At 43.3% G+C, this 14,033-nt stretch overlaps 1 protein-coding gene across 1 annotated transcript in view; it reads left to right on the plus strand.

Moving 5' to 3' along the window:
- The window catches only part of LOC149285465 (metabotropic glutamate receptor 7-like), a 168,879-nt gene that overhangs the window by 58,185 nt on the left and 96,661 nt on the right, over positions 1-14,033 (plus strand). Inside the window, exon 2 of the mRNA XM_089495381.1 lies at positions 586-802. Within this exon, the coding sequence (XP_089351507.1) occupies positions 586-802 (217 nt within the window). The remainder of the gene's footprint in view (positions 1-585; positions 803-14,033) is intronic.

Genomic DNA, 14,033 nt, shown 5'->3' on the forward strand with positions numbered 1-14,033 from the left:
CTATAGACCAGAGGTTAAGCATAAGACAGGGAAAGATAAAGTCGACAGGGAACCTTCAAACAGAGTCTAGATTGCATTAGCATAAATTAGCCATAGCTAAGTATGCCCAGTGTCAAAGTTGGATAAATATGAGAGGTGTGAAGTGGTGTCAGCCTGTAATATTCTTACTTTATTTAAAAAAATAAAAATAAAGTGAGATCTATTAATTTATCTTCTTGAGTTTAATCAGATCTGTCATTTGTTTTCCAAATCTTACATTTTACAGGTACAGTAAAAAAATCTTTGTAGTGGTGTTTATCAAAGAAAATAAGCAATTTAGATGTATTGGAAAGCCACCTTATATGTGCTCTATTAAAGCAGACATCTTAATCTACTGTTTTTAAGATCTGGATGATTATTCCTCACCATTATGTCCACCATATTGTTACATTTCTCACTGTCTAGGTTGGTCAATCGATCAATTGTTAAACTAAGTATTTTCTGAGCTGTTGCACTGGGTGAAAATCGTTATGATAAAAGCTCACCTTACTTAATTACCCGCTATGAAGTACTTTGTCTCATAAATGAACCTTTCTTTCTGTCTAGATTCCTCAGATCAGTTATGGTTCTACTGCTCCTGAATTGAGCGATGACCGAAGATATGACTTCTTCTCCAGAGTGGTACCTCCTGATTCATTCCAGGCTCAGGCCATGGTGGACATTGTAAAAGCATTGGGATGGAGCTACGTGTCTACGCTGGCATCAGAAGGCAGCTACGGAGAGAAAGGAGTGGAATCATTTATGCAGATATCACGGGAAGAAGGTAAGAACAAGAGATGCATCCTTATTCCTGATGCCACTATTGGCATGGAGACAAAGTGAGGTCATCTACGCTAAGTTTGAGTCAAATTTGCTACAAGAGATTTATACATTGATGCTGCAGAACTACTCTATATGCAAATATTATGTATTACCTGTTAATGGTAGAATTTACGACAAAGCTTAAATGCAAGTCAAGAAGCTACACATCTAAGACCTAGAGCACACAAAAAAGCCTGCCTCCCCTGTGGATGCTTGACATTTTTACACATGTTGTAAGAATGTATCTAGCTGTTATCATCTGTATAATTTTTGCATTTTGACCGATTGTCAACCTGATGTCCCACCAAATGGCCAGGCAATATTCTTGTCCAGAATACTGTAACATTAACTAAATGGATACCTAAAGTATCCAGCTGAGCTAAAAGGGTCCTTAAAAACCTTGCTGCATGCAATACCGAATCCTACTTGTCCTCTCTGCTGCTCTCCTGAATAAATATAATTATATTATAAATATAAAATATTAAGGCTTGATAAATTAAACTGCTCACCCCTATCTACAGAGAACTTAACAACACAGTGCCCCCATCTCTCTGCTATTTTTTTTCCATGTACTCTAATGATGACCCACTTTGCTTTGCCTACGACTCATTACCTCTTCTTCGTACTGACATATCCAGCCTTTCACACATTCTGTACCTATTATCTTCTATTGGCTTCTTCGATTAGATCCTACACTACTTATTCTAACTTTAAAAGCACACTTAAAAAGTACATGTTTAAACGAGAATACAGTCTGTCGTCCTAATTCCAACCACCTGAATTCTGAAAAGAAGCCATCTACTCTACCCATCATTGAGCTCTCCAGGCCAATAACATCTTCATACACCATCTTCATTATCACCTAAGCAGTCCTCCTTCTGTCTCATTCCCCATCCTCCTAAAAGATCAAAAACTCAATAGGTCTCTTCTTCTCTCCTGTATCAATATGTCTTAAAGTCTGGCAATGTTATTGTCAATTTTATATATATTGTCAATTATAATGTTGATTTCCAGTCTTCCTAATCTAGCGGGTGTTCTATAAATAAAATGTAACATAGGAACATAAAATTTGACAGCAGATGAACCATTTGGCCCATTTTTCCTGGTGTAAAGACTCAGACCTTACTCAGTCCTTGGTCTTGGTCAGATTTTGGATAGTTGTGTTTAAATTCCTTTACTGTATTAGCCTCAACCACTTCTGTGATTCAAAATAATGTAACAAAATGTTTTTCATAATGTTCTATGCAGTGAGATCATTACCATTGGCTTGTTACAAGGACCAGGGGGTGTTCAGTCCATCCTCTTACTACATATTTTTCAGGTTGGACGTCTCACCTTAAGGAAAACTCTGACCATAGCAGATGATGGGTTATCACTACGCTGTCAGGGCAAAGGAATAATGAGGCGTATCCCTGCTGCATAGTGCTTACAATAAATACAGAGCTAACCTTATCCTCTAGGTATAAGTCCGAATAGAAGCTAGGGGCATGTTACGGCTCGTTTCCCAGTTCTTAGACCATCAGCTAGCCCTGATGCTAAAGAAAACACATCTTGTGTAATTGTTTTGCCTGCAAAGTCTCAGTGATGCACAAACAGAGCAGTAGCTTTCTCTTCCTTGTTAATAATGTAACAGACCATGTCTATCTGCCTGCAGCAAAACCGTGAATGAGCCTCTGGCCGAAGTGATTTCAAAAATCCTGGCTTATCCTTTGTACCCAGCATATCATACCAGGGAATCGTAACTTCCTACAGCCTTCCAGCGAGTCTATGGTTTGGTAGAGGATGTTAACTACCTCTGCAAAACAGTATCGATCATATGATGTTGGATAAAAGCACATGTTTAACGAGGCTGAATTTTACTTTTATAAATCCAATGCAGGGTTTTCATGTACTGACTGCAGAAAGTGGAACATTTTGTTCTTTTTTGTCAAATTTGGATATGGAACTCTGTTGTTTCTTCAGTCTTCACAGCTCTCTAGCATCAACTCTCATAGTCTGACTTTGGACCAAACGGGTGGTTCTCTCATCCAGTCATCAGAATCCCCATGCGTGAAGCCGCCTATTGCTGAAAATAAGGCCATGTTTCGCAGCCTTTTCAGCAATATGCGGATTCCGTATTTGTGTGATGATGACACACAATGTGTTATGTTTGATGTAATCACTGCAGTGTCCTACACTCCAGGAAGCTTCCAGGCTTCATGAGGACAAAGCTTGGAGAGTGCCATGGGCAGGTAAGTAAGCATGTTAAACATAATTACATAGACTTGATACTAAGTTTTTTTTAGGTGTTTTACTTGCAACAATCCACATACAGCCACTAGGGCGCATTGCGTATTAAATATTACTGGCCACATTGTTTTGGGTCCCTTCATTACTGGGCAGCTTGGCTGATGTTGCACCTCTAGACTGAATGTTGCCTGTATGGCACCTTTTAAGCTACAACGATTTTAAAAAGCTTTTAAATGTGCAGCCAGTCAGGAATAAAAAGATCAGTTTTATGTTGCAGGTGCAAATCCATGTAAATATCTTAAACATTGCCATACGGTGTGTTAAAAAATGGTAACAACATATGGAACTTTTTCATACCCTAATGATTATGCTGACTTATTGTGGGACTGTATCCTGCCTCCTTTTCCGCATCTCCACTTCTCTTGTTCTTCTGTCTTTTTTGTCCGCTTTTCCCTGGTATCAGCTCCGTTGACCAGATCTTTTTATAACGCTTCTGCATAAGGGAGAGGCGGACGAAGAAAGGAGATAGAAGAAAGAAGATAGGAGAGTAAAAAGAAGAAAGAGAAGCAGCGGAACTGTGGGAAAGGAGATAGGTATGTGGAAGCCAGATGCTACTCTATCATTCAGAGTGCCCGGGTGTGGTATACCCTGTGCACCCGCCTAGGTATGGCTCTGCATCCGCATATGCATTGGTATATTTTGCCTTCTCCCCGCTCTCCGTTTGCATTGCTGGTGTTTTACTTATGCCGGCTCCAAAGGTTTGGGTACTGGCTGTGCTGGTAAAACACTGGCTGGGTGGCAACCTTACATATAATACCTAGGGATTTCAGTTAAAGGGGAAAGATTGGGAGAGAGGTTCAATTATGCTTATTATGGAGGTAAAAGCATATGACAGCAGCAACGCGAATGAATGAAGCTACGTGGGAGAACTGTATAAGTGGGTGAAGTCAGGAGGAATGAATTTGAGATGTTACGTAGGGCAGTGTTTGTCAATCATATCATTGCATACATACATGATTGAATTTACACCGTATCCCCATCCAAGCACAAGTGGAATAATCATTAGTTTAGTCAATTAAGCCCATTTATCGCATAGAAACAATATTCAAAGCATGTTCTTTTAGCAGCTTGAAAAAAAGGTCTGCTAAGCACTGTGTTAGAGAATCATAACAATAGGAAATACCCTTTTATAATTAAAACATTTATATGGTTTATCAGAAGACAGAGTCTCGCAGCTGCAGCTAATATGACAATATAGAAAATTGGTACTTCTTTTTGTTTGGTTGATACATTTTCTTGAATTTGATGAGCAGTTTCTTTCTGTACATAGTTTTTAAACCCTATTTAAGTAACAGGCCTAATAGGGAGTTGTGCCAAAGGGTAATTTATATTACCGTCTGGAGCTATTGAATTTGTGGGATCAGCCATGGGCTATAGCAAGTCATGTATGCATTTTTACCAAGTAGGGCCCTAATTTGTTGCACTTCATAGGACCCCATGGAATCGTATCCAAGCTCTTACTCAAACTCATGGGTTTCTTTAAAGGGAACATGGCCCTATAATTCAATAATTGCCTCTATTAATGTATAATCTTTATATAGCAGCTAGAAAAAGTAGCAAAGAACTGCATTCATTGTCTAACCCTCTACATTCTACAAGTCCACTGCTGAGATGAGTTATGGTCGGATTTGGCTTTCTCTCAAGGCTGTGTTATTTGTCACTTGGAGTCTGTCCTTCTTGGCATGTCCCAGAGGAGCCGTAAGAGAAAGTCCACCTTCCACTCAATCATACAGGAGCTTGTTAGTGGTTATTATTAATCAATTGTGCCTGCTGGTGCTGAGAGAATTAGTTTATGGCCCTTCAGAGCTCTTGGTCGCTGACCTTGCAAGTTGTAAAACTCCTTCAGTGACACTTGCATGTTTGATTCTTTCATTGTTCTTTCTGTGTCAGTGACCCATTTGGGCTGTAGGGATTCTATTATCATTCATTCTTAAGGCAGCTGCAAGCAGCAAAGAAGGATTCCATTAACCCTTTAATGTAAATACACTATGTGCTTCCCATACCTTCTCTAACCCCATAAGCAGAGTCAAATGGACTCCATCTGGCACCCAAACAGTTACAGTAGCGGTAGTTCTGAAATGTTTGACCTACAGGTCCATAGCTTTTGGCTTAATGTGGGTCCCAGGTGGTTTGGATAATGCTTTTTGGACCCCATAATCTTCAATGGATAAAAAAGCAGTGGCGTCAGACTCAATCCACTAACACCATAATCTTCTGGAAGTTCAGATATTTCTCAAATAAACAGATACATGAACAATTAACATTTATGTATCACTAAGCGCTGGGTAGTATTTAGCATTATATTTGTAGCCCAATAAGTTGGACAACCCTGTCCTATGTCAACGAAATGCCCCCAACTTTATCCTGTTGCCCAGATAAGCACAGGTTTTCCTACAATTTGTGTTGGGTTTCTTCTATGGCACTCATGGGTACATTCTTCTATGGGTTACATCAGGGGTGTCCAACCTGCGGCCCTCCAGCTGCTGCAGGACTACATCTCCCATAATGTTCTTTCAGCTCAGGGGCTAGCAGAGGAGTATGGGATATGTAGTCCTGCAGCCGCTGGAGGGACGCAGGTTTGACAACCCTGGGTTACATGGTTCTAATTACACAGAGATATAAGGTATGCTGAGACATATATCCATCTTTTTATTAGATTGTGTACGGAGGACATTAAAATGTTCACTTTGGGACCAGGCCGAAGCAGTGGTAAGTGGTCACTTCTCATAATGGCATGTACTCACTTTTAATAGCCCTAAACTGTTTTGCTCATGTCCCTAGTTAACAACCGATCCCTGTTTTGTCACCAGAGGTGTTGGCAGTAACTCTTAGCTAAGCTGAATTTATGTCCACCTATACTCTGCTACTCCCTTGCAGGTCTATACATTTTTCTTTACTATGGGTTCTTCTCAGTCTACTTGTCTTAATTGCCAAAAAAACACAGTTGGTACCAGAAGCTCTTTAAAGTTAAGTAGCGTATTTTTGTAGCAATAGACAAAAGAAGACGGAATGTGATTTTGTAGTGTGTCCTAAATAAAAAATTTGTTTCGCAATAAGTAAACGGAAACCTCCATATGACATGCTATAAACTCAACATATATATATATATATATATATATATGCTTTATTGAATACTTCTTTTAGGATGACAGGTCTCTGTGAATATTTAACACAGACCTTAATTTTCAGAAACCACATCAAATCCTTGCTTGAACAGAGATGTGTCGGTGCCATATCTCTGCTTATCATAGCTAAATAGAAATATCTCTTTGTTAGTAACTATGGATGACTGGTTTTCTGCAAGACCTGTTAATCCATGATAAATAAGATCCAGGTTTTATAGGGTTAACGGTGTTTGAAATTTCTTCTCAGCAACTGAAAAAACCTCAAAAGCAAAACCAGACACTTCCGCCTCCTCTCCGAAGCACCTTCATACTCCACACCTCCGTGTGATATTATATAACCGTCGTTAATTGGCCCATATTAGGGCCGCTTGGGATCAGCCACACACAAATACGTTGTATTTCTGGGACAGGAAGTGACATAGAGTACATGCACACACATTAATTCACATGAATGCTTGCATGTTAACTCTTTTTAGCAATATATCTTTCCTGGGAAGCTTATTCACGTAATTCACTTACTTTTTTCAGGGATGAATAAAGCAAACACAGTTAAGGAATTCTGTTCATTCGCCTTCCAGGTGCCGTTACCCACCAAAAACATAAATGCGCATGCAGAGGCTTTGACAGAGCGGCCCTGTGAACCGTTTGGGAAGAGAAATATGAATGCTGGCCTAGGCTGATAGCCATGGGCATGCTAGTAGTTAAGGGATTTGGGTGCAACAATGTTGCGGCAGGGGCATAGTGATGGAAGGGAATGTTCTCCCTCCCTCCGTCCTGATTCTGTGTGATTTATCTTGTACGTAAAGCAGTGGAGATGTCCCCCCTTTTGCCAATGTGTATTCATTTGTAGAGTGGAGGCTTGGGGAGGCAGGTCCAGCGGGGGACTTATTGACTCTTGGTTTTCGGGGTAAGAACCACCTGTTGTTGCTGGTATGGGGATTGTGATAAAGCTGTGGGCGATGCCCTTACCCACATTAAGGTCTCATGTATCATTTTGGAAATGGTCTTATTTTTATCAAGATCAATCCCTATGCAGTCAAGTACTTTCATGCGTTCATGATTTTAAGCACACTTACCTGTTGGATAGGCAATCGTGGCAGATCAGTGACTTGCGAGGGTCAAGTAACTCTGCAGAGAAGAAGAGAAGAGAAACTGAAGAGGACCTTCTTTTATCTATTTGTCACAAAGGTCAAACCACAGTGAGCTTCTCCAAGTTACATAGCAAATAGTTAAACCTGTTTATGTATTTTTGTTAAAACATTCTATGTCCATCACACATAGCATCACACATAGTGCCTCATTGAACTGGAAACTACAATTGTTTTCAGCCCTTTGCTGTGTCTTTCTAGATTTAATTATTAGTTTTTACCTTTTTCTCATTTTACCTCAGGGGAGGACTGGCACAGCCAGGGACAAAAACAGCCAAATGGCCTACTGGTCCCCCAACACTCCATATCGCAACCCTCCCCATTTAACATCTATTTGTCCTCACACTCATTCTCTCACGCACATTCTCACTCATCTCATTTCCACATATTTTCTCCCTCACCAACCACAATCAGTCACAAGTTTACCTTACTGGAGCCACCTCTCTACTACTGTGTGGCCATGTAATATTGCATTATGTTACGCTTCTGGTCACAATCCCCACACAGTTTGCTGCAGCTGCTTCTCGGGCCAGCCTGCCCCTGCTATATCATAAGCTTTATACGAATGCTAAATACCCAGATTCATTAGTCATTGATGTTTGAAATGTGACTCGAGCGGGTATCCAAACCCCGAGTTTATTTCTCGTTCAGAAAATCGACCCTTTTCTTCTGTTCTCGCTGAACGCTCTTCCTCTGTGGATAGGTCTGTGTCTAGACGCTCTGTCTGTTTACTAATTAGGACTGTGTCTGTCTTTCCTTGATGAATCTGATTTATGCAACAGATTATCCTTATACAGAAAGCCCTGGATAAATCAATATAAGAGGAAGGGCGCCATGATCAGGCCTGGGTTTTGGTATAGGACGCAGGCTGCCCTTTGGGTGACCCCAGATGGGAGGGGGAGTTGTTTTGTCCTTTGCTTGACCCTAGGAGGACGGGGTGAGTGACAACATGGGTGGGGTCATATTCATGATAGGTGAGTTTACGGTAGCAACAGAGGGAGATAAAACTAAATAAGGCTATATATACAGCTGTTGCCTGAGGGTGTTGCGCAGTTTAATGAAATTTATAAGAAGCCGTGAAGACCGGTTAGGGAAAAATTAATTCATCTCTACTAGCTTACCATGGCAACTTTGGACAGCTTGCTGGAGCAGATCCGCCATTCGGCTCTCCAATTCGGTACATCGTGGCTGGAGGAGCGTGTGGGTCGACTCACTACAGGACCGGGTCTATCTCCACCTCTACCGGTTTCTTCTCGTGGCCCCAGGGCGAGGAGAGCGAGACCACCGGAGAGGCTAAGTCCGGATGTCGCGATGCGGTCCTCTGGTAGGCAGAGGAAAAAAGGCTCTGCTTCGGCGAGCAGTGCGAAGAGGCGGGTGAGCGGTTTCATGGATGCAGCGGTCCCGGGTACGTCAGCGGATGTTTCGCTCGGCAGGGACAGTGATGGCAGGAACATTGGGGAGGCCCACAGAGTGTATGGTGGTTTAGCATGGCTGCGATATGATGAACAGTTTCGTCAAAGGAAGGCTGTCCGCTCGTCCATTCGGTGGGATCACAAGGATATCGCCTTGTGGCTTAAGGTCACAGCCCCAGCGAAACAGCCCTTTCAGGGATCTGCCGGCGGTACTGGTAGCTCATCGTCGGCAGGGCACAAGAAGGGCTACTGTTGGCAATTCAACGATGGGCAATGCAAGTGGGGAGCTAGTTGTAGATTTAAACATGAGTGCTCGGGCTGTTCCGGTAGTCACCCCTTGTCTAAATGTTTCAAGAAGGCTAAGGGTGGTAAGAGTTCGGGGGTTGCTGGAAAAGGGGATGACTCCAGTGAGGGTAGAAAAGATGGTGCCGTGGCTTAAGCGGTATAAAAATGGGGCAGCTGCGGTTTTGCTTGAAAAAGGTTTCCGGGATGGTTTTAAGATTCCGTTTGTAGAGCACGAGGTATGCACGGTTTTAAAAAATTTGCAATCAGCTTTATCTTTTCCTGAAGTGGTGGATAGTAAGCTTGAGAAGGAAGTAGCTGCGGGGCGAATGGCGGGTCACTGGCACAGCTTCGGGTTTCACCTTTGGGGGTTGTTCCTAAAAAGGAACCCGGAAAGTTCCGGCTCATACATCACCTTTCTTTTCCTAAAGGGGGTTCAGTAAACGATGGGATTGATAGGGATCTTTGCAGAGTCTCCTATGCGTCTTTCGATCAGGCGTTAAAGTGGGTTCGGCATTACGGGCGTGGTTCTTCATTGGCAAAAACAGACATAGAATCTGCTTTTCGTTTGTTACCGGTGCATCCGGAGTGTTTTCACCTGTTGGGTTGCTGGTGGAGGGATAAGTATTTTGTAGACAAGTGTTTGCCCATGGGATGCTCCATCTCCTGTTTCTATTTTGAAACTTTCAGCTCTTTTCTAGAATGGGTTATCAGGGAGGAATCGGGGATGGCATCGGTGATTCATTACTTGGATGATTTTCTTTGTGTGGGGCCTGCTGGCATGCAGACATGTGCTATGATTCTATGTGTTTTACAAGATGTTATGACTTGTTTTGGAGTTCCGTTGGCTCAGGACAAGACGGGGGGTCCTACCACAAAGCTTAAGTTTTTAGGCATTGAAATTGACTCTGAGGCAATGACGTTTCAGCTGCCGTTGGATAAGATTCAGGACCTTCGGAGTTGTGTCAGCTTTTTTCGAGGGGCAAAAAAGATGACGTTGAGGCAGCTGCAATCCCTGCTTGGTAAACTTAATTTTGCCTGCCGTATCATCCCGATGGGGAGGGTGTTTTGCAGGCGCCTTGCCATGGCCTCTGCTGGGATTCGGGCACCTCATCACTATGTGCGGGTCAGTAAGGAGCTCAAGGCTGATTTAGTTGTATGGGATATATTCTTAAGTGAATTTAATGGCAGAACTATTTGGATGGAGGATACGGTTGGTAATATCGATATCGACTTCTTTACGGACGCAGCAGGGGCGTATGGTTATGGGGTATATCTCAAGGGTCAATGGAGTGTGTCTCTCTGGCCAGATGTGTGGCGTGAGAGTTCCTTGGTAAAGAATATGACGTTTTTAGAGCTTTTTCCGGTATTGGTGGCGATTGAGCTTTGGGGAGATCAGTTTCAGCATAAGCGGGTTCGGCTGCATTGCGACAATTTGGGGATCGTGACGGCTATTAATAGCTTATCAGCATCTTCTTTGCCTGTTTTAACGTTGCTTCGGCACTTGGTGCTACGGTGCCTGCAACTAAATATGTTTCTCACATATCCCTGGCGTGCATAATTCAATTGCGGATGCTTTGTCTCGACAGCAATGGGATCGCTTTCGGCAACTTGCTCCAGAGGCAGCATCTGTGGGTCTGGAGTGTCCGATTTGGCTGTGGTCGTTGGGAACCGGGGAACATTGACTTTGCTGCAAAGGTCGTTAGCTCCCAATACTTGGGCGGCCTACCAGAAGGCTTGGGCGGTATGGGATGCTTGTCTGGAGGCTACAGGGGCTCCATCCTCCAAGGAGGGGAGAATTATGTCATTATTATGGTATCTGGGTGAGTCTTTCAGCCTCGGTACTTCTGTGTCACAAGTTACTAAGTTTCTATCCGCTATGTCGTTTCGCTTCAAGTGGCTGGGTGAGGATGATATTTCTAAAGAATTCTTGGTTCGACAGGCTTTGCGGGGATATAGAAGAGGTCATAAGGTACGGGATTTAAGGCGGCCGGTCTCATTTCCATTGCTTAAGGAGATATGTGACCAGCTGATGGTGGTTTGTGGCCGGCAGTACGAGCAGGTGTTGTTTAAGGTGGCATTCGTCTTGGCGTTTTTTGGTGCTATGAGGATCAGTGAGTTAGTGAGCCCATCTAGGGCAGTTGGTGGGGGTTTACGGTTGGCAGATGTACGTATCTGCGAAGGAAGAGCTCAGCTTTTCATTCGACAGTCCAAAACGGACCAAGAGGGTAAGGGTTTTACTGTTTTGCTTAACAGGTTGGCTGGTTCATCTCTTTGTCCTTTACGGTGTTTGGACGAGTTTTTGTTAGCAAGGCCTTCGTTTGAAGGCCCGCTGTTAATTCACGAGAACGGATCGTTTTTGTCCCGATACCAGTTTGTTCAGGTGTTCCGTAAGTGTCTTCAACGACTAGGTTTGGATCCTGGTCGCTTTGCATCGCATTCGTTTCGGATAGGGGCGGCGACAGAGGCCGCTAGATGGGGCTTCTCGGAAGAAGTTATAAAAAGGGTCGGTAGATGGGGATCGGATAGATTTCGTTCATATGTCAGGCCTCACTTACTATGAGAGGTGGGGTTGGTTTGGTTTAACTTGCTATATATTTTCTGTGTTTCTTTTAATTTCAGATTCCGGCCGTTGCCAGGTATGGATTGTTGGCCACTCTTATGTTTTCTGGGCGGAGCGTCGGGCTGCAGTTAGAGTCAATGGATGTCAGCTGGGCTTGGATTACGCTGAAGGCCAGGTTACGTGGTTTGGCTTTCGGGGAAAGTGTTGGGTAGACATCATTGCTGCTGTTTATGAGAAGGCTATTCGGTATGGCCCTCCGGATGTACTTGTACTGCACGGGGGGGGCAATGATCTTTGCCATGTGCCTTTACGTATCTTGGCAAGGGATATAAAGTGTGACTTGTTGAGGCTCTGGTCTCGCTTTACGGGTTTAATTATTGTTTGGTCACATATCACTCCCAGGTTGTTTTGGCAGGGTGCTAGGTCACTACAGGGTATTGGGAGAGCTAGGGTGAAGATTAATAAGATGGTGTCGCGGTTTGTTTCCCGTTTTGGGGGTTTAGTGGTAGCTCATCCGGACCTTGAGGGGGATAATGTTTTGTTGTTTCGTAAGGATGGTGTACATTTAACGGATATTGGGTCAGATATCTGGTTGCTGGATATCCGGGTTGGTGTTGAGAGGGCTGTGGCGCTGTGGAGGAGCCGGCGCATTTAAGGGGTCAAATGCGCCGGCGGTGGCGTGCTTATTGGGAATTATTGGACAGTTGGTTGTTCAAGTTGGTCGTATATTGCGGGGTACCCATCTCAGGTATGGGTCCGCGTTGGTGTACGGTGTGGGGTCTTTCCTGCGGGCAGGGTCCCAAGGGGAAGCTGTTTGGTAGTACTGACAAAGCCCACCTGCTGGTGCAGTTTACGGCTGGTGGGAGGAGCGCAGTACATGGTAACAAAGTGGATGGTGTTCCTCAAGTGGGACTGTTTATTGTTGATTAAGAAAAATGCGGGGCTCAATGATATCTGGAAGAATCAGCCCCGTGGTGTACTTGTTTGTAAACTTGTGAATGTATTCATACATTGTTTCTTTGATATTCAATAAAGGTGTGTCACAGTTTGTTGCTGAAAATAAAATAAACGCTGTGGCCTTTACACATTCCAAAAAAAAGAAAAGTTGTGATGGTCTTTTTTGTTCTATGAATTAAGAGATGTGTGCGTGAGTATGGGAGTGAGTCTGGTCGTACCAATAAACAGTGCCTTGATCAAGAAAGCCCTGGATAAATCAATATAAGAGGAAGGGCGCCATGATCAGGCCTGGGTTTTGGTATAGGACGCAGGCTGCCCTTTGGGTGACCCCAGATGGGAGGGGTAGTTGTTTTGTCCTTTGCTTGACCCTAGGAGGACGGGGTGAGTGACAACATGGGTGGGGTCATATTCATGATAGGTGAGTTTACGGTAGCAACAGAGGGAGATAAAACTAAATAAGGCTATATATACAGCTGTTGCCTGAGGGTGTTGCGCAGTTTAATGAAATTTATAAGAAGCCGTGAAGACCGGTTAGGGAAAAATTCCCGCCCTCCCTCCCTGATATTTTTGTTTTTATTACCGTTGATGTTGTAGTTTGGTGGCGTGCTTATTGGGAATTATTGGACAGTTGGTTGTTCAAGTTGGTCGTATATTGCGGGGTACCCATCTCAGGTATGGGTCCGCGTTGGTGTACGGTGTGGGGTCTTTCCTGCGGGCAGGGTCCCAAGGGGAAGCTGTTTGGTAGTACTGACAAAGCCCACCTGCTGGTGCAGTTTACGGCTGGTGGGAGGAGCGCAGTACATGGTAACAAAGTGGATGGTGTTCCTCAAGTGGGACTGTTTATTGTTGATTAAGAAAAATGCGGGGCTCAATGATATCTGGAAGAATCAGCCCCGTGGTGTACTTGTTTGTAAACTTGTGAATGTATTCATACATTGTTTCTTTGATATTCAATAAAGGTGTGTCACAGTTTGTTGCTGAAAATAAAATAAACGCTGTGGCCTTTACACATTCCAAAAAAAAGAAAAGTTGTGATGGTCTTTTTTGTTCTATGAATTAAGAGATGTGTGCGTGAGTATGGGAGTGAGTCTGGTCGTACCAATAAACAGTGCCTTGATCAAGTATTTTCTGTTTATATCGTTTTTTTCTAATATGAACGTATATTATTTTGTTCTTTTTTTGAGACACATCCTGTCGTCCAGCGCATTATAGAATGCTGTCCACCAAAATACAGACAACTAATGTATATTGTAGCACTTTTTTTGAGTTTTTGGAGGATTGCTCTTCCATGGCAGCGTAAACATTCAGGATCTGGAGTTCAGAACCACAATGGATGGACAGAAAAAGCAACAGAGTATTCCTTGTAGGTCAGAATACACAGCTGCACCGATTCCCTTAAGTCAGCAGTTGTTACCCC

Source organism: Sceloporus occidentalis, unplaced genomic scaffold (genome assembly GCF_023333645.1).
Source record: "Sceloporus occidentalis isolate IW3139 unplaced genomic scaffold, rSceOcc1.0.p SCAF_79, whole genome shotgun sequence".
NCBI lineage: Eukaryota > Metazoa > Chordata > Lepidosauria > Squamata > Phrynosomatidae > Sceloporus > Sceloporus occidentalis.